Source organism: Siphateles boraxobius, unplaced genomic scaffold, assembly GCF_051911475.1.
Source record: "Siphateles boraxobius isolate OS27281-9 unplaced genomic scaffold, OSU_SipBor_1 49, whole genome shotgun sequence".
NCBI classification, from domain to species: Eukaryota; Metazoa; Chordata; class Actinopteri; order Cypriniformes; family Leuciscidae; genus Siphateles; species Siphateles boraxobius.
This window is the reverse complement of record NW_027509130.1, coordinates 4,861,156-4,889,136: the sequence shown is the minus strand read 5'-3', so window position 1 is coordinate 4,889,136 and position 27,981 is coordinate 4,861,156. Positions and strand designations below refer to the sequence as shown.

The 27,981-nt window shown below is 45.4% G+C and overlaps 1 protein-coding gene and 1 long non-coding RNA gene across 6 annotated transcripts in view; both read left to right on the top strand.

The window, feature by feature from the left end:
* LOC143710906 (uncharacterized) overlaps positions 1-27,981 on the top strand; it is a 46,436-nt gene that overhangs the window by 7,725 nt on the left and 10,730 nt on the right. The gene's annotated exons all lie outside the window — the stretch shown is intronic.
* On the top strand, positions 5-27,550 carry LOC143711200 (uncharacterized). Of its 5 annotated transcripts, XM_077202532.1 has the most exons (16): positions 5-58; positions 160-337; positions 1,040-1,384; positions 1,470-1,826; positions 8,997-9,101; positions 9,213-9,293; positions 10,419-10,511; positions 15,524-15,601; positions 16,094-16,189; positions 17,678-17,809; positions 20,050-20,139; positions 23,515-23,613; positions 23,721-23,831; positions 24,384-24,479; positions 24,579-24,674; positions 26,732-27,550. In XM_077202532.1, the coding sequence occupies exons 2-16, from the start codon at positions 262-264 to the stop codon at positions 26,830-26,832; spliced, it is 1,956 nt and encodes a 651-aa protein (XP_077058647.1). In that variant the 5' UTR covers positions 5-58; positions 160-261; the 3' UTR covers positions 26,833-27,550. The 5 variants fall into 5 exon arrangements, with proteins under 5 accessions (XP_077058647.1, XP_077058650.1, XP_077058652.1 ...); XM_077202535.1 differs by lacking the exon at positions 16,094-16,189 and having other exon boundaries at positions 9-58; XM_077202537.1 differs by lacking the exons at positions 16,094-16,189; positions 17,678-17,809 and having other exon boundaries at positions 37-58.

The following is a 27,981-nucleotide window of genomic DNA, read 5'->3' as shown; positions in this document are numbered from 1 at the left end:
TCACGAATGAATCAACGTCACGATCAAGGTTGAATCACTGTTGAGTTTCGTTTTGAAGGTGAATAGGGGGTTCGTTGTTTCTGTATAGATCAAAACGGATTTTCTTTTTCAAATGCGATTTTTATCATACATGTTTTGACCTTATGCGTGTTGTTTTAGTGATTGGATGAAAAACTCTTTGGACCCACCCAGTAGCCTATCTGAGGCGAGCGCCGCTGATAGTGCACCGAGACGGATCTTCCAGATGAAGCTACAACGAGCATGATGCACAGGTTTTACTCAAAAATGAGATTACTTGCGTTCATTTTCGTGGCGTTCACTCTGATGGTGTCTGACGGTATGTAGGCCTAGGCCAATACTTTTTTCCGTTTTAGAAAATATTGTGAAAAAAAAAACGTATTGATTTTTGCCATTGTGATTTATATGTCCACTCCTCTTATGTTTCAATCTGGTACAGAATACTTGTTCTATTTTTTTTAACTCGACATTAACACAGTAACCTATGCCTTCTAAACTAGTTGTTGTTTTGAATCATGTCTTTATACACTTGTGCGACTTTTACAAACTGATTAATTTCATTAAACCGCAAGTGAAAGCAGATCTGCAATAACTTTCCCAGATAGCAAGCAACCATCGAAAGAATGTAAAATCAATGTTTATATGTCAACGTTTACCGCATTGAATCCACACACACACACACACACACACACACACCAAAAAAAAAAAACATTTATTGTTTTAACATTGATTGCGGGTGCAGACAACAGTTTATTCAATAACGTGGTTTCGATGGTGGTTTCTAGGGTGTTTCCCTAAATGTGCATTAATTTGTATGAAATTTGCAATGAAAATAATGAGGGACATGCGAGAGGGAGAAACGCAGAGTCGGATCACTCAGCATGCGTGCTAAAGTACAATTTTCAAAAGTTAATACAAAAGTTTCCTTTGATTAGTTTGAAACTTGCTGCTGCTATACCTTTTTTATACATATAAAATGCATACATATTTTTTGTTTTTTTGTTTGTAATGTTTGTTTCAGGGTTTTTAGTGAAAGGTCCCTCTGGTCCTCTGGTTGTTGCTCTGGGATCTTCAGTGGTTTTGCCCTGTTATGTTGATGAACCCTTACCTTTGAAAGGACTGAAGATGATTTGGATACGAACAGATATCAATACTCTAGTTCATCTGTTTGTAAATGGTAACAGTCGACCAGACGCCCAGTATCAGGATTATCATGATAGAGCTCATTTCTTCACTGATCAAATCAAACATGGAAACTTCTCCCTCCATCTGGAAAACCTGAGAGCTGAAGATAAGGGTTTTTACACATGCAAAGTTTTCACTGAGCTGGATGCTGGTGAAACATTTGTTGAAATTAAAGAAGTTGGTAAGTTTCACTGGAGGGTTTTATGAATATACTATAGCTTTAAAATCGTTTTCTATTGTGATATTGTTGATGTTTGTTCTTCCAGAGTATCTGAATGTATCAGGATCAGATGATCCCGTATCTGCGTTTGTGGGTGAAGACGTAACTCTGAACTGCTCTGTACACTCTCACATCCCTCCTGAACACATTGAATGGGTGTCATGGAGGAAGACGGATGAAGATGAAAATATCCAAGTTCTACTCTTGCAGAGAAATAAAATTCAGCCAGATTCATCAGATGAGCGATACAGAGACAGAGTTGAATTTTTTACTGATGAAATCCCCAAAGGAAACTTCTCTCTCACACTGAAAAGAACAAGATATGGGGACAAAGGAGTTTACATGTGTCATGTGAAGACTGGACATTTGTCCGCAAATACAACCGCTGTACTGGAGCGACTCGGTGAGTCGACAAGAGAACACCTTTAAACTTATTTTTAACCTCTACCACAGTCCGTGTGACCACATCCAACATCTGTTTGTGTAATCGAATTTCCATTTTTCTCAATGGACGGTCGCCAGTTTTGACAAGTAAATGAAACTAACTTGTCAAAAAACAAATATTTCAAAAGATTTATTTAGCCTTACATAATAACCTACCATATGTGCAACCTTTAAGTAAAGCCACCTTTATTTATACAGCGCTTTATATAATAAAGATTATTTCAAAGCAGCTTTACAGTGATAACAGGAAAATAATGCATTGGGAATAATGCATTCCCAATTTGATTGTTACCATTGTTGTTTGGCATGCTGACTCAAACACGGTCTATTGCATATACTGTCACAAATGAAGAGGGATTATATCAACCCATTTAAAAGTTTCACAAGGTGTTTATGACACAAGTTGAAAGAATGTTTCACACTAACCTTAAAAAAAAAACTTCCCACTAACATCAAGAAAACGTCCCGGTTACGTATGTAACCCTCGTTCCCTGAGTAGGGAACGGAGACGTTACGTCGGATGACGACGAATGGGGTTTCGCTTAGAAAGCCTATCAACTTCGAGTATTACAAAACGAGCCAATGGCAAAGAAATGCCATGGGTCTGCGGAATTTGCATGACGTAACTCCGCCCCACCTCGTGGGTATAAAAGGAGGACGCCAGCAACAGGCAGATATGTTTCTTCGCTGAGGAGCCAAGACTGAGCTCAGGCGATCCCCGCGGTACAGCGGAAAGTGGCAGGCAGACGTAACGTCTCCGTTCCCTACTCAGGGAACGAGGGTTACATACGTAACCGAGACGTTCCCTTTCGTTGTCACTCCGAGTTACGTCGGATGACGACGAATGGGGTTACCAGTCTAATCACGCCACCTTCTCAGCTGTCTTCCAGTGCCCTGCGTAAATCTGAGATCCCTGTCGTGAGACTGGAACGGGCGAAGGACTCCTATTTAGCACAGGAATACCAAGGTACACAGGGGAGCATATCCCAAAGTTTAGGGGAAATATGCAATTACTGCCAACCCAGAGGGGGGGGACTTAGAGAATACACATATGACCCGAAGGAGACATATGGAGAACACTGGGGTGTCCAGCCGCAGGTGGAATATTTCAACCCCAGGGGTGGCAAGGTGGCTTGCCAAGGGAAAGACACACGCTCAGAGAGGCTTACAGTGGAAATACACATGTGGGGGTCGCTCAGAGGAGGGACCATGCACACGGGAGGCACCTAGCCGACGCACAGGCAATAGACACTGGCGCCAACGTCAGGAGTGCTGGAGGAACTCAGGGCTTTTCGGGGAAGCTCACCTGAGGAGAATATCGCACGTATCCAGTCCGTGGAGTGGAATGGCGAGCAAGCGAAGACACCTGAGCGGGTCCAGTACTAGCTGGTTGAAGCGAGTACATGAGAGGACACTGGCTCCACTCGGAGATTGTAGAATCTGGCGAATGTGTTAGGTGTCGCCCAGCCTGCAGCTCTGCAGATGTCTGTTAGCGAGGCGCCATGCACTAGAGCCCAAGAGGATGCCACACTCCGGGTGGAGTGGGCGGTCACACCAAGGGGGCACGGTCGACCTTGCTGCTGGTATGCCAAGGCAATGGCGTCCACTATCCAGTGAGACAGCCTTTGCTTGGAGAGAGCCTTTCCCTTCAGCTTCCCACCATAACAGACAAAGAGCTGGTCTGAGGTCCTGAAACACTGCGTCCTGTCTACATAGGCGCGGAGGGCGCGTACTGGACAGAGCAGTGCCAAGGCTGGGTCTGCCTCCTCCGGGGGCAGCGCTTGCAGGTTCACCACCTGGTCCCGGAAGGGAGTGGTAGGAACCTTGGGCACATATCCAGGCCGGGGTCTCAGGATCACGTGAGAGTAAGCCGGCCCAAATTCCAGGCACGCTTCGTCAACGGAGAATGCATGCAAGTCCCCCACCCTCTTGATGGAGGCCAATGCAACCAGGAGCCAGGAGTCTTCATAGACAGGAACTTAAGCTCCACTGATTGCAAAGGCTCAAAGGGAGCACTCCGCAGGGCAGTTAGAACCACTGAGAGGTCCCAAGAGGGAACGAGAGGAGGACGAGGAGGATTCAGTCTCCTCGCTCCTCTCAGGAACCTGATGATCAGGTCGTGCCTTCCAACAGACTTACCTTCGACTGGGTCATGGTGTGCGGCAATAGCGGCAACATAGACTTTCAGGGTGGAGGGAGACAGCCTTCGCTCCAGCCTATCTTGAAGGAAGGAAAGCACGACACTAATCGAACATCTCCGGGGGTCTTCTTGAAGAGAAGAGCACCAGTTGACGAAGAGGTTCCACTTCAACGCGTAGACGTGTCTCGTGGACGACGCTCTAGCGGAAGTGATGGTAGCCGCCACCGTAGGTGGAAGGGTAATCAAACCTGCTTCGTCCCGTCCAGGAGCCACACGTGGAGGTTCCAAAGATCGGGACGAGGGTGCCATAGGGTGCCCCGTCCCTGAGAAAGGAGGTCCTTCCTCAGGGGAATCGGCCAGGGAGGTGCTGTCGCGAGGAGTACTAGTTCGGAGAACCAGGTCCGGGCGGGCCAGTATGGCGCGACCAGAATGACCTGCTCCTCGTCCTCCCTGACCAAGAAGGCTCACTGGGGGAAACGCATATTTGCGGCCCCGCGGCCAGCTGTGCGCCAGTGCATCCGTGCCGAGCGTGCCCTCGGTCAGGGAATAGTACAGGGCGCAATGGGTCGAGTCGTGAGAGGCAAACAGATCTATCTGTGCGTCCCCGAACTGGTCCCAAATCAGCTGAACCGACTGGGGATGGAGTCGCCAATCTCCCGGGAGGGGCTGAAGCCGTGAGAGCTCGTCGGCTGCACAGTTCAGGGCTCCGGGGATGTAAATGGCATGAAGCGACCTCAGATGCTTCTGACTCCATATGAGGAGGTGGCGGGCGAGTTGCGACATACGGCGGGAGCGTAGACCACCTTGATGGTTGATGTACGCTACAGTGGCGGTATTGTCTGAACGGACTAGTACGTGTTGGTTCTTGAGCACGGCCCGGAAGCGGCGCAGAGCAAGACGTACGGCCAGCAACTCGAGGCAATTGATGTGCCAGAGGCGGCGGGGTCCTGTCCAGGAGCCCGCGGCAGCACGTCCATTGCACATGGCACCCCAGCCCGTGGAGGAGGCATCTGTCGTTACAACAACATGCCGCGAAGCTCGTTCCAGGGGCACTCCGGCCCGTAGAAAACTGAGGTCCGACCACGGGGTGAAGGTCTGACGGCAGGACGGAGTAACAGTTACTCGGAAGGTGCCGTGTTGCCATGCCCACCTCGGGACTCGGTCGCGAAGCCAAAGCTGAAGCGGTCTCATATGAAGCAATCCGAGCGGTGTTGGCACGGCTGCAGATGCCATATGCCCCAGGAGCCTCTGAAAGAGTTTCAGTGGAACAGCACTCTTGCCCTTGAACTGTCTCAGGCAAGTCAGCAGTGACTGCGCGCGCTCGCTCGTAAGCTGCGCGGACATGGCGACCGAGTCGATGTCCATACCGAGAAAAGAGATCCTCTGCACGGGGCAAAGTTTGCTCTTTTCCCAGTTGACCCGAAGGCCCAGACGAGCTAGGTGCCGGAGCACTAGGTCCCTGTGTTCGCATACCTGGTCTCGAGAGTGAGCTAGGATCAGCCAGTCGTCGATGTAGTTCAGGATACGAACCCCGTGTTCCCGAAGGGGAACAAGGGCTGCCTCGACGACCTTCGTGAAGACGCGAGGAGACAGGGCTAGCCCGAAAGGGAGAACCGCGTACTGGTATGCCTGCCCCTCGAAGGCAAACCGAAGGAACGGTCTGTGTCGAGGGAGAATGGAGACATGAAAGTAGGCGTCCTTCAGGTCGATTGCTGCAAACCAATCCTGGGGCCGCACACATCCGAGAATGTGTTTGGCAGTGAGCATCTTGAACGGCAGCCTGTGAAGGGAACGGTTCAGCACACGCAGGTCCAGGATTGGTCGTAACCCACCGGTTTTCTTGGGGACAATGAAGTACGGGCTGTAGAAGCCGGTCCTCATCTCGGCCGGAGGGACGGTCTCGATCGCACCCTTCGCCAGCAGGGTGGCGATCTCTGCTCTCATGATAGGGGCGTTGCCACCGACCAAAGTGGAGCGGACTCCCCTGAAGCGGGGAGGAGACCGCGCGAACTGAATCGCGTAGCCGAGCCTGATCGTCCGTGCGACCCAGCGGGACAGGAGGGGGAGCTCTAGCCAGGCTCCCAAAAACTGTACCAGCGGGGTCATACGGACCACAGACTTCCCACCGATGGTGCAGCAGGGCGGAATGACTGGCCCGGACGTGGACGGCATAGCGGCCCGGTGTGGGGGCACAGTCATTAACCGCGCCCTGACAGAGGAGACCAGGGAAGGAAGAACGTTCCACGGGGGTCTGCTCTGCCAGGGGGCTGGCGACAGAGGCGGAAGGGAGCGGCACGGTCCGGGGACGGCGCGCACTGCCAGCCGGCTCTGGGACAGAGGGGGACGAGGGGTGCACGGCTCGGAGGCGGCGCACCGTGTCGTCCGAGAACTCTGTGTGCTCAGGGATGGGAATGTTACTTCTTTCTTTAACCACATTAGGGTGCTGCCCACCCGTGGGTGAGCAGCGGGGAGTGGAGAACAAAAGATTCTCCCCCGGCCCTCCACCGGGGGAAGGAGTGGTCCTGCTACCATCTCCTGAGAAGTAATTTTCAGCATCCCTGAGCAGCCCGTCTCAGGAGCGCCGCTTGGCCCGGCGTTTAGCGGGGGGCGGAGCTGGAGAGGGCTGGGGCGCCTTCTTACGGCTTCCTCCGCGACCGGGCCTGGGTGGAGGCTGCTGCTTGGGCCGGGCGGGAGGGGCGGGAGCCGCAGGAGGGCGCCCTCGGCGGCGAACAGACTGAGGGATCTGCCCGGTCGGCTGGGTGGAGGCAGCAGCGGGCCGTCGGGGCAGAATGTGCCTAATGGCCTCAGTCTGTTTCTGGGCGGTGGAGAACTGTTGGGCGAAATCCTCCACCGCACCGTCGAATAGGCCGGCCTGGGACATGGGGGAGTCGAGCAGGCGAGAGCGCTCAGCGTCCCGCATGTCAGCCAGGTTCAGCCACAAGTGTCTCTCCTGGACCACAGCTGTGGACATCACCAGACCCAGGGAGCGTGCGGTCACCTTCGTCGCCCGGAGGGCGAGGTCGGTGGCGGCGCGCAGCTCATCGAAGAGCCCTGGGTCCGTCCTACCCTCGTGCATGTCCCTTAGCATCTGCGCCTGATAGACCTGCAGAGTGGCCATGGCATGCAAAGAGGCAGCCGCCTGTCCCGCCGCTCTGTAGGACTTCGCCACTAGGGTAGACGAGAACCTACAGGCCTTGGATGGGTGCTTAGGCTCGCCGCGAGAAGAGGCACTCTGAGGACACAACTGCATCGCAACAGAGCGCTCAACCGGGGGGAGCCCAGTGTACCCACGGGCAGCTGCCCCATCGAGGGGAGGAAAGGCGGATGAAATCAACGAGCGGTCGCGGGAAGACATGGGAGTCTTCCAGGACTTCGAGATTTCATCATGCACGTCCGGGAAGAAAGGTATTGGGGCAGGCTGAGGACGGGAAGCCGCAGCTGCACCCAAAAACCAATCGTCCAGCCGCTCCAAACCAATGCTCGCGGCCGCCCGGGAAAGCATGGCCGTCATCTCTGGATCAGACTGAGCCACAGCCGTATTCACACCCGAGGGTGGCAGCTGTGACGAGTCGTCACTTCCAGACGAATCAGACCCGCCTAGTGATGCTGCGATCGACATCGCATCTTCCTCTGGAGCGCCAAAGGACACCCGCGGGACCTCAAAGGACGGTCCCGCGATGATCCCCTGAACGCTCGCGGGTTGCAACACTGGAGAAGGTGCTGCGGGGCACGGACACATAGTCGGCGCTTTGTTCCACACAGTCACCCTCAGATCACCCTGGCCACCAGCCGAAGTAGAGCCTCTCGAGGAGGCGCTAGATCGGGGTGTGGATGAGGGGACTCTCACTCTTGCGAGATCCTTGAGTCTCGATCTAAGTGTTGCGATGGTCATGTTCCCACAGAAAGAACATGACTCATCCACGAGCGCTGCTTTAGCGTGATCAAAGCCCAAACACACCAAGCAGCGCTCGTGCCCATCAGAGTCAGACACCAGTCGACCGCAACCAGAAGTGCACGGGCGAGGCATCTTTAAAAAGACGTGCCGCGTGCAAGCTCTTTTTGTGAGAGAAACTCAGTGCTGAAGCGCCCGCGGAGAACACACTCGCTGGCAAACCACGCTCAGATAAGCAGGAAGTGTGCACTCGCCGGGAGATCGCCGTCACACCAACACTGGAGAGTTGCTCGTCTCGTAAGAAGCTGACAATCAGAGATAGCTTAAGGAGTGAAGAATTACACTTGGCTCCGAAGCGAAAACATATCTGCCTGTTGCTGGCGTCCTCCTTTTATACCCACGAGGTGGGGCGGAGTTACGTCATGCAAATTCCGCAGACCCATGGCATTTCTTTGCCATTGGCTCGTTTTGTAATACTCGAAGTTGATAGGCTTTCTAAGCGAAACCCCATTCGTCGTCATCCGACGTAACTCGGAGTGACAACGAAAGGGAACTAGACATTTTAACGTTTCCAAAACCAAAACTGAACATTTGGGAAACGTTCTTAGAAAAAAATGGTTAGCTGGGTATTTTATAGGATATATTACCTTGTCTAATTCTAATGCTTTTTAATACGTTGTTGGTTTCTATTGTTGCATTTCTTTATTAAAATAATGTGGTCAGACTCTGAAGTATTGCACATACACATATACAGTAGGCTTTTGCGCTCCCCTTTAAATCGTAAAATATGTGCTGAGATAACATAAAACCATCTTAACACATCAACCACAGTTTAAAATCATTAACCGGGTTTGATGAAGTGTCTGTGATAAACTGTACATCGATAAATTCAGCAATTTTTGAACACGGAAATGAAAAAAATCCATTGCAAAAATTTAATATGGCTTCATTTAATCACAAATTATTAATTACACTGTTATGGAGTAGGCTAGATCATCCAAATATTACTTGGTACACATTGCTAACTACCAAGTATCGCACCTGTATTACAGATAACAGTCTCTCTGGTGTTCAGTAACTGATGTCTGGTTTCACAGGTTTCTCTGTTTTACACACAATGATCTTGGCTCTCTGTATTTCTGCTTCTGGATCAGCACTGCTGCTCTTTCTCATCCACTGCACATTACAAAATGACTGGACAGGTAATGACTGGAGAATATTATCTGCTGTAATAAGTTTATGGTGTATCAGTACATGGCGATTATAGTTAATTCATACTTCTGAGTGAAATGCATTTTCTTTTTTCTCTCTAGCCCCATATCTTAACATTTGTCTCAACTTTCTTCCAAACATTATGATGTTCGTGGCTCTCATACTCTGGGGTATTTCTAATGGTGAGTATTTTCTTCTTAGTTGTTTTTCACACTTTAATTCAGATTAAATTTGATCTAGTGATCAGAATAAGATAGAATTGTTTCCAGAGCATGAAAAAACACCACTGACAAGAGAAAGATAATAAAAATAAAATAAAGAGAAGTGATTTAAGCAAGGAATAATTGATGACGGACCGTTGAATTATTGGGAAAATAATGCACACCGGAGATGTAACGTCCACTCTGCTTTGCGTCACCTCGCCAAATGATTTCAGTTGTTTCAAAGGTCCTTACAGCCTACAGCAGCAAAAGAACCAAAACCCACAATGACAATGACACTGACCAAATAAATATAAGAAACCATAAGAAGAAGATGATAAACTATTTCCATGTTGTTTCAACTAAATCGCCTTTTATTATCCATGGAAAACTCTTTCTCCTGCTCTCTCTCCCATACAAATAATTTAATAATTCTAATACAAATAATTTAGGATGCACATACCGCTCGCTCTAAAAGAGGAAAACGTTGGATTTACGAGCTATGAGAATGTGCGCGGGGCTAAAACCCAGGCTAAATGGGAGCACTGGATTCTGGTAATCTGTGCCCTCGAAAGAGAACCTCAGAAAGCGTCTGTGGATGTAGAAGTGTGCATCCTTCAGATCTACGGATGCTAACCCGGATGAAATCCCTGGGATGAATTTGTGCCAGGATCTGTTTTAGAGTCGTCATCTTGAATGCGCGCTTGTGAAACACTCGGTTGATGGTTCACAGGTCTAGGATCAGACGGAGTCCCCATCTTTCTTGGGCATGTTTACATGTTTCTGCTTCCAAAACCTCTCAAATTGGCCATGATTCAATCTGCAATTTCGGCAGAGCTGAAAATTATATACATGTATGCAGTGTGTTGCGCACACACTCACTCACACTCTCTCTCTCTGTCTGTGTCTCTGTCACTCACTCACTCACTCACTCACTCACTCACTCACTCACTCACAGGAAAACCTAAATATTGATCACTGGTAGAGAATTGACTAATATATGATATGTGTGATCTCAGTGTTTCTTAAAATAGCAGTGAAAGTCTTGCTCCGGCTAACTTGCCTTTCTTACATATTCTGTTGCATTAAAATCTCATTTTGTTTCAGGTTTTCTGCATGAGACTGTTGCTTGCTCTGCTCTATTTTTACTGAGGCCTAACATGCTGTTCAGAGCTGGACCACATATAAAAAGACCTTGTGGTATGTTTTTTTTTTAATTGTCAACTATTCATTAAGAATCAACTGTGATTTATCACATTTTCTGTTTCATGCTGAACTAACCCTCTGTAGTTTAGTCTGTGGTTCTCTTACGAGAGTATCTCTCGTACTGCGTAATATCTTACGCTATGGGGAAACCTCTTTTCCACGAGATATTGAAGCCAAAAATTATCCTTTAATTTTGATTAATGTAAAACGCTGTGCGGCAGCGTGCAGACATAGGCAAGATGGCTCGCGCGCCTATTGGCTGCCCTGCGGCAACAGCAGCAAGCCTATCGAGAGAGGCCCTGCGTGACTTGACATCCAATGGGGGCGCTTCTCGCCCATTTCGTCACGTCCCGCCAGCGACAGGCTGATACAAACTGATTTTCATCTCTTCAGCGAAGCACTACTGCATCGCTGGATCCGGAGTGAGAAGCCGCGCCGTCTGATAGTAAGCCTTCTGCGGGACGAGCCTTCGAGCCTGAAGCCGCTGGCCTTCACCTCGCCGCCTTCAGCCGCCGTACCTGCTACGCTTTCCGGCGTTAATGTCCTTTTTCACTGCTAGAGTGTGTGTTCGCCGTCGCGACTCACACTCTCTCTCTCTCTCTCTTTATCTAAAAGAGCAGCGTCTTTTTGAAGACGCTTCGTTCCTGTGGAACTATTGCCATGGTGACTCTGAGGACTTGCCTGGCATTTTTTCTCAGAGTCTGCACTCCCGCCCGCTGTAGTGCCGCGCCGCAAAGCGCCGTACTCAGCAGGTCCTCGAGCCTTCTCCAGCCCGTGAAAGCTCGCCGGTTCGCCCGCCAGCTTCACCAGCTTCAATCGAGTCGCTCACTGACGGACAGCGGCCGCCGCGCGCCACCGCTTCCGCCATTAGTGACGACGAGATAGCTGCATCAGTAGAGAAGGCCAGCTATTGCCATGGTGAGTCAGACTCCCGCCCGCTGTAGTGCCGCGCCGCAAAGCGCCGTACTCGGCGGGTCCCCGATCCTTCTCCAGCCGTGAAAGCACGCCGGTTCGCCCGCCAGCTTCACCAGCTTCAATCGAGTCGCTCACTGACGGACAACGGCTGCCGCGCGCCGCCGCTTCCGCCATTAATGACGACGAGATAGCTGCATCTGTAGAGGAGGCCAGCTGCTATATCCCCACGTCGGACAGTGAGGATTCGGCGAGCTCTGTGGACCTCCCCCTTCTGCCCGCGAGTCGTCAGGGAAACGGGCCAGCATCAAAACCGCTGCTAGCTTTCTTTACGTTATAAGAAAGCTACCCCGCCCCCCGTGGGCATGCGTCATCGGCGAAATGAGGAAAAGAGTGTATTTTTAGTCCCGCCGAGGCCGGACCAATCTCCATTTCTCAAACATTTTTCAGCTCCTCTTAGTTTGAGCGGCTGAAAATGTCAATATTGCAGCAATGAGCCTGTTGTATAACACGCACGCCTGCAAACAAACGCCAACACACACAAAACTGTGATGACGCTCTATTATGTGCTCGAGCTATTTTAAGCTTTTGTCGTTTCCCCCTGGGCTCAGTGGCGAAACCTAAAGCCATCGCACGGGAGACCCGTGTTCGATTCCAGCGCTCGCAGCAGATACAAATTTAGTCTCGCCGCGGCCAAACGTGCACTGAAACTTTTCGCTCGTTCAGTTCCAAAAAAATGTGACTGTTCCAGTGTATTTTGCAGTAAACAAAACGGTACCATGGCCCGCTTGCCTGCACACAAATGCCGTTTCCATGGCGACCCAGGATAATCATATAAGCAATGTATTTTCTGGTATTCCGGCCACAGCCGATGGTGTTATGAGTGTAATAAAAATGCCCACAGCCCAGTGTTCATTTCTACACACAAACACAGCCCGCCACAGTGCAGGGCTTGCACATATGAAATCGACTCATGTCAATTGTGCATTAAATGTAGTGAATGTGCCCACAACCCAGTGCCGACAAACACTACACACTGCATGTGCCACGTTTTCTGTAAAACGAAACCAACACACATAGTCAGCTAAGACCCACGGTGTTTAAGTCTCGCCGCGGCCAGACTCCACCGAAACCTCTCGCTCGTTCAGTTCCCAACAATGTGACTGTTCCAGTGTATTTCGCAGTAAACAAGCCGGTACCACAGCCCGCTTGCCTGCACATTAACGCCATTTTTACGGCGACCCAGATAATTCCCAAAAAAGAGTGTATTTTCTGGTATTCCGGCCACGGCCGATGGTGTTATGAGTGTTGTAAGAATGCCCACGTCTCAGTGCCCATTCCCACACGCAGACACAGCCATTTTGAACTACTTGGACGATTGGTTGATTCTAGCTCGATCACGATCAGAGCTCATAGAACACAAGACCACATTACTCGAACATCTCGAGAATCTGGTTCTCACAGTCAATTGGGCGAAGAGTTCGCTGTCTCCCAGCCAGAAAATATCTTTTCTGGGAACAGTGATAGACTCGCTGCCTATGACAGCACGTCTGTCGCCGGAGCAGGGACTGGACATTCAGAGCGCCGTGAAATCCTTCCGCCGCGGCTCTATAGTCCCGCTCAAACGGTTTCAGAAAATGCTGGGTCTCATGGCCTCAGCATCTTCGGTACTTCAGCTGGGCCTGCTTCGCATGCGCCCACTGCAGTTATGGCTGAAATCGCGAGTTCCGCCCGGGGCATGGGCCGCTGGTCTGTTTCGCCTCAGGGTCGACAGAAAATGCGTCTCGGCTCTGAAACCTTGGAAAAAAGCCGACTGGTACCAGTCAGGCGTGAGTCTGGGGACTCCCTCGAGTGTGATGGTGGTGTCCACGGACGCCTCCACCTCGGGATGGGGAGGGCTGCTCGAGGGCAGACTGTTCTTTGGCCAGTGGTCAGAACGGGAGAAGCTCCTACACATAAACTGTCTAGAAATGCTGGCAGTAGACAACGCGCTAAGGCGCTTTTGTCCCCAAATAAGAGGCCGTCACGTCTTAGTCCGGTCGGACAACATGTCAGTGGTGGCGTACATAAATCACCAGGGCGGCGTCAGGTCCCGAAGCCTTTACAGGCTGATGAAACGCCTCCAGGACTGGGCTCAGCACAGCCTGCTTTCACTGAAAGCAGCGCATGTGCCTGGTCACCTGAATCTGGGACCAGACAGACTGTCCAGAAACAATGTCCCAGCAGGGGAATGGTCGCTGCACCCGCAGACAATCCAACTGCTGTGGGAGACCTTCGGCAGAGTGCAGGTGGACCTGTTCGCGTCCCAGGAAAACGCACACTGTCCGAACTTTTTCTCCAAGAGCAGGGATGCGCTGGCCCCTCCTCTCTCAGGCAAAGGGCTCGATTTGGCATCCTTGCCCGGAATTATGGTCCCTACATGTGTGGGCCATCAACGGGTACCCGCTAACCTCCCGGAGGGAGTGTTAAACACGATCACGCAGGCTAGGGCCCCGTCTACTAGACGGCTCTACTCCTCGAAATGGTCAGTGTTCTCTACCTGGTGTCAAGCTCAGGGCTTTTCACCCGTAGACTGCGGGGTTACGGAAGTGCTCTCCTTCCTTCAGGAGCTGCTGGATAAGGGTAGAACCCCGTCCACGCTCAAAGTATACGTGGCGGCCATAACGGCGTTTGCAAAACCGACGTCTGGCCAGTCACTGGGGAAAAACGACCTAGTCGTGCGATTCCTCAGGGAAGCTCGGAGGCTGAATCCTCCCAGACCTCCCTCAGTCCCTATGTGGGACCTTCAGGCAGACCGAGCAGCTCTTTGTTTTGTTTGGCGGACGCTCCAAGGGACTGGCCGCATCAAAACAGAGCCTATCCAGATGGATAGTTGATGCCATAGCACTGGCTTACACTTCTAAGGGCCTGCAGTATCCTTTGGGTGTCAGAGCGCACTCCACGAGAGGCGTGGCCTATTCGTGGGCGTGGTCTAGTGGGATTTCCTTGCATGATATCTGTATGGCGGTGGGCTGGGCCTCGCCGTCTACATTTATAAGGTTCTATAACCTAGAGGTTCCCACCTTACAGGCCAAGCTGCTGTCGGTCTAGAATTCAGTACTATCTGTCCCGCTGAGCCGGCGCAGAATGCTGAGTTTTGCTTGAGTATCGCTCACTGATCGATAGAACAGCTCCATGGGTGTTGAATAACCCGTACTTTTGCCCAGTTCAGGCTGAACGCGTTCACCCTGTCTGCGGGATATACTGTTGACATAACTAGCTCCTGTGGGATGCTATTTCATGGGGAATGATGCTTGTAGCCTCTCTTCTCCGACTCTCGGTGAGTCTACGGTGATTATGCACTATATGAGCCCTGGACTACTGCCCTTGGGACTTTAGTGTGGGATCCCAGTACGCACAGCGTCTTACATTGTGTCCCCCATAGCGTAAGATATTACGCAATATCGAGAGATACTCTCGTAAGAGAACGTACTCGGTTACTAACGTAACCTCGGTTCTCTCTAGAGAGGGAACGAGTAGTGCGTATCTTGCCGTGCATACAACAGCGCTGGTTCGCTTCAGCGATGAAAACCAGTTTGTATCAGCCTGTCGAGTGTATCTATAGGCCAAGGCCACGCCTATTCTGGCGGGATGTGACGAAATGGGCGCGAAGCGCCCCCATTGGATGTCACGTCACGCAGGGCCTCTCTCGATAGGCTTGCTGCTGTTGCCGCAGGGCAGCCAATAGGCGCGCGAGCCGTCTTGCCTATGTCTGCACACTGCCGCACTGCGTTTTACATTAATCAAAATTAAAGGATAATTTTTGGCTTCAATATCTCTTGGAAAAGAGGTTTCCCGATAGCGTAAGATATTACGCAGTACTCGTTCCCTCTCTAGAGAGTACGTTTTTCATACTGTATAGTTTCAGTCGTGTATTTGGTCAAGTTTGACTTATCAAGTTCCTTTCTGTACTTAATGACACTTACTATACTTTATACTATATTGTCTGAGAGTAGCTTTAAGCCTTGTCTGTTAGCCCGGGGATAAATGACACTGAATTGTATTTCGTCAATTGAATTTAAATTGATTTAGTTATTGATGTTACATTTTTACAGTGATCTGTAATAAATGGATGAATTATGGATTATGGAGTTTTATTGAATACAGTGTTTTTACTGCTATTGTTTATTCAGGTAAGCACATCCATATTATATTTCATATATACTGTATATTTCATCAGTGCATAAAGTGTTGCTCTACTGTCGCACCTCCTGTATGTTATGAACTCATGATTCATGATATTGAGACAATGTTCAGCGATGAATATCTGTAAGTTTATAGGAATAAACAATTCAGAACACTTTAATATTACTTTAGCACTTTTTTCAAAATTATTTTATATCTGTGATCTCTCAGCCTGACTTTCATTAACATTAGCAAATATTGTTAATAATAATATAATTTAAACTTTAAGCATTTATTTAATCATAGCGCTGCTTAGTGTCAGCACTTGTCTGAAGAACTCTGAAGTGAGGTTACTTGTGTGACATCATAATTTAATCTAAAAAAGGTATTAATATAAAAATGTTTATTAAATGAATTGTACAATTTATTGTGTTGTATAATTTTGCAGACTTAAACTTTGTATTCAGTATTTTTATTTGCTTTCTTTTTTTCCTCCATAGTTATTTCACCATATATTCTGGATAGTCAGCAATTTACTTTATTTTTTATATGCTTAATATCAAGTACCTCTTTCGTGCTGATTCTGTTTTTGTGCTGTAAGTATCACTATATGATTTATTTTATGTAAGTTATGTAATATTGACAAAAAAATGACTTAAGAAAAAAATTAGTATTGATAAAATTGACTCATCATAATTCCAAATGATTCATGCAAGATTTTTATTGACATTATTTAGACTGCACTAACTCGAAATTACCAATAGTCAAGCTGAAGTTTGAACAGTCTAAGCCTGTCCTCTCTTCAGCTGGATCCACATGGTATTTAATTTTTTGCAATAGGCTTTATGCACAGCTTCACTACTTCCTGAACTTCAGCCAGTCCTTTGTTTCCTGTCTGTCATTATTGGACAAACTGATTAGTCCAGGTGTGCCTGATTATTGTTACTGAGGCCAGGCACACCTGAATTAATCAGTTTGTCCAATAATGACAGACAGGAAACAAAGGGCTGGCTGAAGTTCAGGAAGTAGTGAAGCTGTGCATAAAGCCAATTGAATCCCATCTCAAAATGAATTTGTCAGATGGAATGGTTTCATATAAAAAAGAAGCAACATTTTGAGTAAAAAGCTCAGAAAACCGTGTTTTTGTCAAAAACTACATCCAGATTTGATTCAGAACGATGATCAAAACTCAGAATCAGAACGATGATCAAAACAATGGAGTGGATTGAGTCCATCAACACCCCTAATGCTTCACAGTCCTGTAGCTCGTCCTGGGGCAACATTTAATTCAGTAACATTAGCCATTTATATGGTGTTTAATATTGATGATTGTGTTATTTTTCATATCATATATAGTAATATTAATCATCATTATCATGCATATTACTTGTTTCTGCTTCTACTGCTGTGTCTTGATCAGGAGATTCAGTACTTGTTCAGAAGTGTCATAGCGCCGCCTATCGTATAACAGTGAAAACACAGAAACCTGGAAAATTCAGCAAATGGCAGGGAAGCGTTTTCTCACAAATTATGGAAAATTATGTGTTTGCCGGGGAAAGAGTTAAAGGGTCTACATTGAGAATTCAGAAACCCTTGTTATTAGTGACACTGGTCATGTTCATGCACACCATAGTGACGAAAGCAAAGCCTCGGCCAAAAAAGTGACTGAACGTGGTTCACCGACATAATGTTGAAAATTTAGTATAAACATGTCGACGGGTTAATTTACTTTGGATTTTCCCGAGAAACCCGTCCTGAGTACTCTACAAAGAAAATAGTTTGCAGGTTTTCAAAGGGAACTTAAAGTAGGAAGTCAGGGGAAGGTCTTGTTTTTACAGTTTCGTCTTTGTGCCAGAACAATTCATTACAATGTGCAATGCCAGACAAATTATTTATTCCTCAAATACAAACACATACCTTATTCTACATATAACATAGGCTTCCAGCGCTTCATTCTTGGACCCCTAATACTAATCATATTTATCCCACATAATTTTTTGTAATAAGACTGGGTTTTGATTACTAAATGGATATTGTTGGAGTTGAATGACCATGTGTTCATCATCCTTTCTTTTCTGATATAGTGAAGTTTTGTACTTCTTGCTGGAAAAATTATAAAACTATGTCAAACATACTGGAGGCAGCTGGTTTGGCTCTTTTGGGTATCCTGATTTTTTTATTTTATCTATTTGTGGCTTCTGGCTTACTGACAGCAGGTAACATTTTTTACTAGTTGGATTCAAATTATTAGGAGTATGGAGAGAAATGTATCGTTTAAGTTTAACTAATTTAAAGGGTTAGTTCACCCAAAAAGCTTTTCGGAACACGAATTAAGATATTTTTGATGAAATCTGAGAGCTGGATCACTCCTCCATAGGCTTCTTAAAGGAGCATTTCACCCATTTCAACATTAATCTTTATTGTAATTGGGTCATATATGTAGTCGAAATATAAAATAAATTTTGAATTTGGTGCCTTCTTGACTGAGAAAAGACAGAAAATAACTTTAGGGCGCATTTGTATGTAAGACAACAACTCCCACAATGCACCACATTGCACAGCTCCGCAAGCCACTCCCACTAATCCAGAACAGCGCAAACATCAAAGAAATTACTCTTCCTTCTACAAGGCTAGCTGCCACCAGAGTTTGAAATTCATTTCACACAAAATTTATAGTTAGTTGGGAAACTCATTAGTGAATTACTCCTCGTTTGTATTTCTTTCTAAATGGTGAATTATTGCATGATACCGGGATGTTCAGTCAGAACATATGCGGTGCGAACTAGCATGGTTCACATCACAACACAAACGTCCGTGTTCTCGTCTGATTCAGAGATTTCGTCCAGGAGAAATTGCATGCGTTGAAATTCTCTGCAGCAGACGGACTCTATCTCTGTGTCCGTAGCGCACAGCGAGAGCACAGGCACCAGCAGTCCGCCCCAGCTCGAGCCAGTCCGGGCTCCTTGTCGTCGACAGTCAGGTCTTCTGCCTCGGCTGCAGAAGCCCCAGCAGCCGCCTCCTGTTCCTCCATCACTGCTCTTCACTATATTGCGGCTCGTAAAGATAGCCACGAACATCGGATTCGAGCAGCAGATTTTCAAAATCCTCTTCTTCCATATCATGTTTAGTTTCTTCCGTCATTGTCGTAACTTCCTATCTCCACAGCGCTTGTTAGCTTAGCTTCCAAACAAGGATATTGTTTTTAGTTTCAGAAGGCGAAGTCCCACCCACTGATCTGTAATAGATCTGTAGCGTGAGTGGGCCCCTCCCCCTGGATAAATGATGAGCTAGTGTTTGTAGTCTTAACCCTTATACAAAGAAATAGGACTTCCTGCTTTTTATGACGCAAAATGACGATGTTTACGTCATAAGCAGGAAGTGGAACACTTACATCCTTATTTCTCCCATCTCAGGGAAAAATAAGGGAATAAACCATGACCATTCAAAAATATGACTGGGTTTCTAAAGATACAAAGCTTAATGCAAATGGGCGAAGTCTCCCTTTAAGGGATTGACCCTTGTTCCCCGAAAAGTTATTAAAGATATCGTTAAAATAGTCCAAGTGACTACAGTGGCTCAATCTTAAGTTTATCAAGCGACGAGAATACTTTTTGTGAGCAAAAACAAACAAAAATAACTACTTTATTTCAACTATTCATTTCCTTCTCTGTGGGCCTCTAGTCAGTTCAATAGTGTGATAGCGTAGAGCTACGTAACACGTAGGCTCACTATTGGCCGACGCTGGTCATGTGGGTGATGCTTGTGACATATAACAACAGAAGCTTACGCTATTATACTAGTGAACTGACTTGAGGCCCACAGAGAAGGAAATTAATAGTTGATAAAGTCGTTATTTTTGTTTGTTTTTGCACACAAAAAGTATTGTCGTCGCTTGATAAACTTAAGATTGAGCCACTGTAGTCACTTGGACTATTTTGACGATGTCTTTAATAACTTTTCGGGGAACAAGTGTCAATCCCTTAAGAAGCCTATGGAGGAGTGATCCAGCTCTCAGATTTAATTTAAAATACCTTAATTTGTGTTCTGAAGATGAACGAAGGTCTTACGGGGTTGAACAACATGAGGGTGAGTAAATACTGACAGAATTTTAGTTTTTGGGTGAACGATCCCTTGAAGTTGAAGTGCATCAATTGATAGTTTAGAACATATATACACACACATATATATATATATATATATATATATATAAAACGTTTTATGTTCATTAATTAGGATTTAATTGTGTACACCCAATTTAGTCTGTGTTTGTAACATGTTTGAAGTTTGAGTTTTCAGGTGTATTTTCACTGTATATGGTACTATTTTTATAACCATGATGTACTTCTGAAGAAAATCATTTTAACTCTCACTTTGGCAATTGAAATGAAAATGTTAATGTGTCTGACAGTAAAGGTCAGTGTGGAGTCTTATTGTTTTTTTTTCTCTCCAAATTTAGTGATTTTTACTACTGGATTTATACCACTGTTAGCAAGTATGGCTTTACATATGGAAGATACAGGAAGCACCAACACCAAGCCGGGCAGATGTAAATGCATTTTCAAAATGTCATCATGAATGTTGTTAAATTGTCAATACAACTGAAAATGTTGAGATTACATGCACTGTGAAAAAAAAAAAAAAAGATTGCTGTGAACTCTGCAGATGTCTGTTAGCGAGGCACGATGCACTAAAGCCCAAGAGGAACCCACACTCCGGGTGGAGTGGGCTGTAACACCAAGGGGGCACGGTCGACCTTGCTGCTTGTATGCCAAAGCAATGGCGTCCACTATCCAGTGAGACAACCCTTGCTTGTAGAGAGCCTTTCCCTTCAGCTTCCCACCATAAAAACAAAGAGCTGGTCTGAGGTCCTGAAACACTGCGTTCTGTCTACGTAGGCACGGAGGGCGCGTGCTGGACAGAGCAGTGCCAAGTCTGGGTCTGCCTCCTCCAGGGGCAGCGCTTGCAGGTTCACCACCTGATCTCGAAAGGGAGTGGTAGGAACCTTGGGCACATATCCAGGCCGGGGTCTCAGGATCACGTAAGAATAGGCCGGCCCGAATTCCAGGCACGCTTCGTCAACGGAAAATGCCTGCAGGTCATTCGGTGAGAAGAGCACCATTTGACGAAGAGGTTCCACTTCAATGCATAGGCATGTCTCGTGGACGATGCTCTAGCGGAAGTGATGGTAGCCACAACCGCCGGTGGTAGTGTACTCAAACCTGCCTCGTCCCGTCCAGGAGCCACACAAAGAGGTTCCAAAGATCGGGACGAGGGTGCTAAAGGCTGCCCAGTCCCTGAGAAAGAAGGTCCTTCCTCAGAGGAATGGGCCAGGGAGGTGCTGTCACGAGGAGTACAAGTTTGGAGAACCAGGTCCAGGTGGGCCAATGAGGTGCAACCAATATGACCTGATCCTCGTCCTCCCTGATCTTGCATAGAGCACTGCCTGCAACTCAAGGCAATTGACATGCCAAAGGCGCTGGGGTCGATCGCGAAGCCAGAGCTGAAGCGGTCTCGTATGAAGCAATCCGAGCGGAATTGCTGCGGTTGCGAATGCCATGTGCCCCAGGAGCCTTTGAAATAACTTCAGTGGAACTGCACTCTTGTCCTCAAACTGTCTCGGACAAGTTAGCAGTGACTGTGCTCGCTCGCAAGCTGCGCGGACATGGCGACCGAGTCGATTTCCATACCGAGAAAAGAGATCCTCTGCACGGGGCAAAGTTTGCTCTTCTCCCAGTTGGCCCGAAGGCCCAGATGGGCTAGGTGCCAGAGCACAAGATCCCTGTGTTCGCAAACCTGGTCTCGAGAGTGAGCTAAGATCAGCCAGTCGTCGAGATAGACTTCATGTTGTCATAGCGGAACAAGGGCTGCCTCGACGACCTTCATGAAGATGCGAGCAGACAGGGCTTTTTACCGAATGGGAGAACCACGTACTGGTATGCCCTACCCTCGAAAGCAAACCGTAGGAACGGTCTGTGTCGAGGAAGAATGGAGACATGGAAGTAGGCGTCCTTTAGGTCGATCATTGCAAACCAATCCTGTGGCTGCACACATTCGAAAATGCGTTTGGCCGTGAATATCTTGAATGGAAGCCTGTGAAGGGAGCGGTTCAAGACGCGCAGGTCGAGGATTGGTCGTAATCCACCGGTTTTCTTGGGTAAAATGAAGTAGGGGCTGTAGAAGCCTGACCTCATTTCGGCTGGAGGGACTTCCACTCTCATGACAGGGGCATTGCCACCTACCATAGTGAAGCTGACTCCCCTGAAGCGGGGAGGAGACTGTGCGAACTGAATCGCATAGCCGAGTCTGATGGTTCTCGTGACCCAGCGGGACAGGCTGGGAAGCTCTAGCCAGGCTCCCAAGAACTGTGCCAGCAGGGTCATGTGAACACACACACACACACACACACACTGGCAGATCACTGCGCAGATCAGCAGGAAATGTGCACTCGCTGGAACTCGCCGTCACACCAACACCGGGAGAGAAGCTCGTCTCGAAGAGTGTAGAGATGAAGTCGATCTCAGGATGGCTTGTGGGGTGAAGTGATACACTTGGCTCTGAAGCGAAAACACATCTGCATGTTGCCAGCGTCCTTCGTTTTATACCAAAGAGGTGGGGCGGAGTTACGCTATGCAAATTCCGTCGACCAATGGCATTTTCTTGCCATTGGCTCATTTTGTAATACTCGAAGTTGATAGGCTTTCTAAGCGAAACCCCATTCGTCATCACAACGGAACTCATAGTGACTACGAAAGGGAACTAAACTATTTCTGAAATGTTTAAACAATTGTTTATTCCCTAAAATGGTTTTATTTGAAGTCACCATTAGGGTAATTAGTGTTCCCTATGGTTACGCACTTGACACGTAATATAATTCTCTTCCTGTCAGTGCAATGGTCTGCAAAGAAGTCACATGTATTTGTGCTTTCAAAGGAAGAGAAATTATGTAATTTGGTTTACAAATTGTTAAACAATGTTAGATGTGGCAAGATAATTGCTACTTTATATCTCGCAATTTGGACTTTCTTCCAATTGTGAGTTTATCTCTCAGTTCTGATTTTTCTTCTCAGAATTGAGTGATATAAACGCGCAATTGTGAGAAAAAAAAGTCAGAATAACTAGTTTATATCTCACAATTCAGACTTTATTTCTTAGAATATCAAGTTTCTTAAAATTCAGGCTTTATATCTCACATTTGCGAGTTTATATTTCACAATTCTGAGAAAAAATTCAGAACTGTGGTATAAATAGTTGCTGTTACCTTTTTTATTTTTTAGTCAGTGGCAGAAACAAGCTACCATATAAACATCATACTATTGCGAAACATCAAACTATTAAAGGGGTTGGTTTAATCAACCTCTAATTGTGACAATATATTGCAAGAGACTGTCTCACACACATATAAACTTTTACAATTAAATACATTTTGAAAGACTAAGTTTTAATTTAACATTACAAAACTTTTATTTGCTGTCTTGTCAGTATTAGTGCACAAATAAAATTATCAAATAAAGCCAGAAAATAGTAATAAAAAAAAAAAAAAAAAAAAAAAAAAAGCAATTGCTTATATAATTTATTCATGCTGAAGTTAGCATAGTACTTGTGGCTGAGAATAAGTCAATATACTCAGAAACTTCGTTAAGTAAAGTCAACTAGTCACTTCTTACTGTGTCGGTTTGATTCTCAGTGAATGTATAAACATATCTTGAATGCAATGCAAGTCGCTTTGGAAAACTTAATGATAATATTTGCTGTGACTTGCAAAAGAAAATCTCCTTTCCTTTTTTCTTAATAATCTTCTAGTCAGGTTTGATTTTGGCTGTGAGTGTCTTTTTATATTCAAACTGGTTTGATTAGCAAAATCAAAATCTCCTAGTCTTAGACATAAATATACTGATTGGATACATTCTCGCATCTTTCTAAGGTTCATGCCTGGAACAGAAAGGGAAATGGTTCGGTCTGGTTATAACAGTGAATATTTTTATGATCTGTTTTTACATTGGGCTACTAAAAAATAATAAAGGTATGATTTTTTAATTATTTTATTTATATATTGTATACATGCAAAAACACAATTTACATCTTACTTGTTTAATCAACTTTTATACTTTATTAAAATGTGGCACCTAGGTGCTATCTTGCCCTTTCCATTGTCAGATCATATCGGATGGGCCTGTGTGATTGGGTTTCTGCAGATAAAATGGACACTTATGGATTTGACATGGACGTATAATAAATCAGGTACAAAATTGATAATATTCTGTATGATGTTTTTTTTTATGATGTTGGATGTTTTCCCACCTCTAGATTTGTTTCCTTCTGTCGCTCTTGATTTTCACGTGTTTGTTCAGAATTTAACAACTAAATTGTTTTTTATTCGGGAGTATTCATTTGAATAGAATTTAAACCTACAACCTTTCAATCACCAGCACCAGAACATTGTAGAAACACAGAATTGGGCTTTTTTGACTCAGACTCGCAAACAATCTTTAAATATCAACCCATCAACTGTATAAGGAAACCCTAGTAACCATAAAGTGTACCCTAGCAACCGTACAAACACATGAATAAGCTATATCTCAGCACCAGAACGTTGTACAGACATGGAGGTGGGCTTGTTTGTTTCGGTGGGGAAACCAGTCTGTAAATATCAACATGGTAACTGTGTAACCACACCTTAGCAACCGAGTGCCGAGTTTTGCCACTTCAAGCACCACTGACATTTTCTTCAGGAAATGTACATTCTAGCTATAATTATTATAAACTCTTTGATTGTTTCAACCTGCATTGCAGATTGTCGTCCAAATACCTCTGTGTATCTGTTTGGATCAGTTGGTGTTGTTTTATTGAGCGCTTCTACACTGATGACAGAACTGATGCTAAAGATATGCAAGTTTAAATTTTTTTTTTGGCATATATGAATTTGTATTACATAGTATTAGTCGTAATATAAATATTGTCTCTGCTATCTTTATTTTGATTCCTCAGGGAATGGTGGGCGTACTATAGATCTGAGAATCGTTCTCTTTCCAGTTGAAAGCATCTTTGCTTTATCTCTGCTGGTTTTACAAGTATTAACACCTGGTGAGTATAAACTGGTGGTGTTTTTCCTAGAAAAACAAGACAAGTTTTATTTAGTGTGAGTGACTGATCTTCAGTATTTTTCTGTATACAGGTGCTGGTCATATAATGGAATCACGTAATTTTGAATATCATCAAAAAGTTGATTTATTTCAGTAATTCCATTCAAAAAGTGAAATTTGGATATTATATTAATTCATTACACACAGACTGATATATTTCAAATGTTTATTTCATTTAATTGTGATGATTAAAACTGACAACTAATGAAAATCCCAAATTCAGTATCTCTGAAAATTAGACTATTACTTAAGACCAATACAAGAAAATGATTTTTAGAAATGTTGGCCAACTGAAAAGTATGAACATGAAAAGTATGAGCATGTACAGCACTCAATACTTAGTTGGGGCTCCTTTTGCCTGAATTACTGCATCAATGCGGCGTGGCATGGAGTCGATCAGTCTGTGGCACTGCTCAGGTGTTATGAGAGCCCAGGTTGCTCTGATAGTTGCCTTCAGCTCTTCTGCATTGTTGGGTCTGGTGTATAGCATCTTCCTCTTCACAATACCCCATAGATTTTCTATAGGGTGAAGGTCAGGCGAGTTTGCTAGCCAATTAAGAACAGGGATACCATGGTCCTGGTACTGGTAGCTTTGGCACTGTGTGCAGGTGCCAAGTCCTGTTGGAAAATTAAATCTGCATCTCCATTAAGTTGGTCAGCAGCAGGAAGCATGAAGTGCTCTAAAACTTCCTGGTAGACGGCTGCGTTGACCTTGGACCTCAGAAAACACAGTGGACCAACACCAGCAGATGACATGGCACCCCAAACCATCACTGACTTTGGAAACTTTACACTGGACTTCAAGCAACGTGGATTCTGTGCCTCTCCTCTCTTCCTCCAGACTCTGGAACCTTGATTTCCAAAGGAATTGCAAATGTACTTTCATCAGAGAACATAACTTTGGACCACTCAGCAGCGGTCCAGTCCTTTTTGTCTTTAGCCCAGGCGAGACGCTTCTGACGCTGTGTCTTGTTCAACAGTGGCTTGACACAAGGAATGCGACAGCTGAAACCCATGTCTTGCATACGTCTGTGCGTGGTGGTTCTTGAAGCACTGACTCCAGCTGCAGTCCACTCTTTGTGAATCTCCCCCACATTTTTGAATGGGTTTTGTTTCACAATCCTCTCCAGGGTGCGGTTATCCCTATTGCTTGTGCACTTTTTTTCTACCACATCTTTTCATTCCCTTCGCCTCTCTATTAATGTGCTTGGACACAGAGCTCTGTGAACAGCCAGCCTCTTTAGCAATGACCTTTTGTGTCTTGCCTCCTTGTGCAAGATCTCAATGGTCATCTTTTGGACAGCTGTCAAGTCAGCAGTCTTCCCCATGATGGTGTAGCCTACAGAACTAGACCATTTAAGGCCTTTGCAGGTGTTTTGAGTTAATTAGCTGATTAGAGTGTGGCACCAGGTGTCTTCAATATTGAACCTTTTCACAATATTCTAATTTTCTGAGATACTGATTTTGGGGTTTTCATTAGTTGTCAGTTATAATCATCAAAATTAAAAGGAATGAACACTTGAAATATATCAGTCTGTGTGTAATGAATGAATATAATATCAAAATTTCACTTTTTGAATGGAATTACTACAATAAATACATTTTTTGATGATATTCTAATTACATGACCAGCACCTGTATTATGATGACTCAAAGTCCATGATTGGAGAAAATGGTCACGTTATACAGGGTCAGGGCTTCATTTAAAAATTTAAATCTCTGTCATTATTTATTCACCCTTAAACCTGCGCAATCATATGCAGTTATTTTCTTCTACATATGTCAAAAGCAAAAAAATTAAGAAGCTGCATGCATCTCTTTTCCATAAAACAACATTGATGTCAAGCTAAACTTTTGCACAGGAGTGTACACACACACACACACACCACACACACTCACACTCTCTTTACAAAAAGTAAGCATTCATAAATAACTGACTTCTGAATTCAGTAAATAATCTAAACATCAAGTCTAATGTATGTCATAACTTTGCTTTAGGTGAGGCTCATGCGTTTAAGGGACGGGACAGCTTTGTGGTGATGATTTCATTCTTCCTGATACTTGTGGCATTCCTTTTGGTCATTAATTATATTCAGTAAATGGTACAGGTAGTCTATTTGACGTCCTGGACTCCTTCTGACACCCCTAAATTTGTGATCATATCGCACCAAACAATGTTCTGAAATTGGGTGCAATGTATTGATTGTACTGTGGTGGTATAGTGACGACAATAGCAATTTATTTTGCTATCTTTTTAACTCTACGTAGAAGAAATATACTCAATGACCATTGCAGAGAAGCAAAATGACATGAAGAGACTGTGCAGGTTTTTTTTTTTTTCAGAAGAACTAGAGAGATTACAAATTTACATTATTTATAACATTACTGCTGCCTAACAAAGGGAAAAAAGTTACACTTCTGTGGTTGTTTTTATTTATTCCAAAATGTTTATGTATAATATAAAGTTATTTAAGTTGTAGAACATTTAGTTTACAAAGAGTCCTAGTAAAAATGACTCTGCCCCCACAAGTAGCCCCTGCAAACTTATTTTATGTATTATGTTACTGCAAACTTGTATTATGTTACAGGATCCTTTGTCTATGCTTTTCTCTTTATAATCTAGGGAAAATGGGTTGTACTGTAGATTAAAAACTGATGCTTGTTACTGACTATATGTGTCCCAAGTAAATTACTTATATTTTGCTGATATACATTTAAAATGTTTTCTCGTATTTATGAATATCATGATCCAGTTTTCACTGGATTGTAAGACTAAATGACAATACAATAAAATACAATTGTCTGTGTGTGTCATAATCTTATGATTGAAATTATTTACTAATCAAATCAAAAACACATGGCTGGATCACTGCACTGACCAATCAACATCCAAGGTTGACTGCCTGACTGCATTGTGCCAACTATAAAGTTTGGGACCAGCTCCATATTAATGTCTATATATTTATAATGCAATATCGTCTCAAGCTATGAATCTTGCAGGATGTTTTAATGGTACAAAGACCTCTTATATACCAAAAGATCAAGGCAAATTTGGTTTCTCATGTCATGACCCCTTTAATATCAAAACACTTCTGATTAGGGTGACCAGACGTCCCGAAAAATTCGGGACTGTCCCGAGATCTAAGCTGTTGTCCCGAATCCGGCCCTAATTGTCCCGAAAATTATACTAAAGCAAAATCTCGATTGTCTGATAAAACATTAAAAACTGTCCGTGGAGGTTGAGCCCC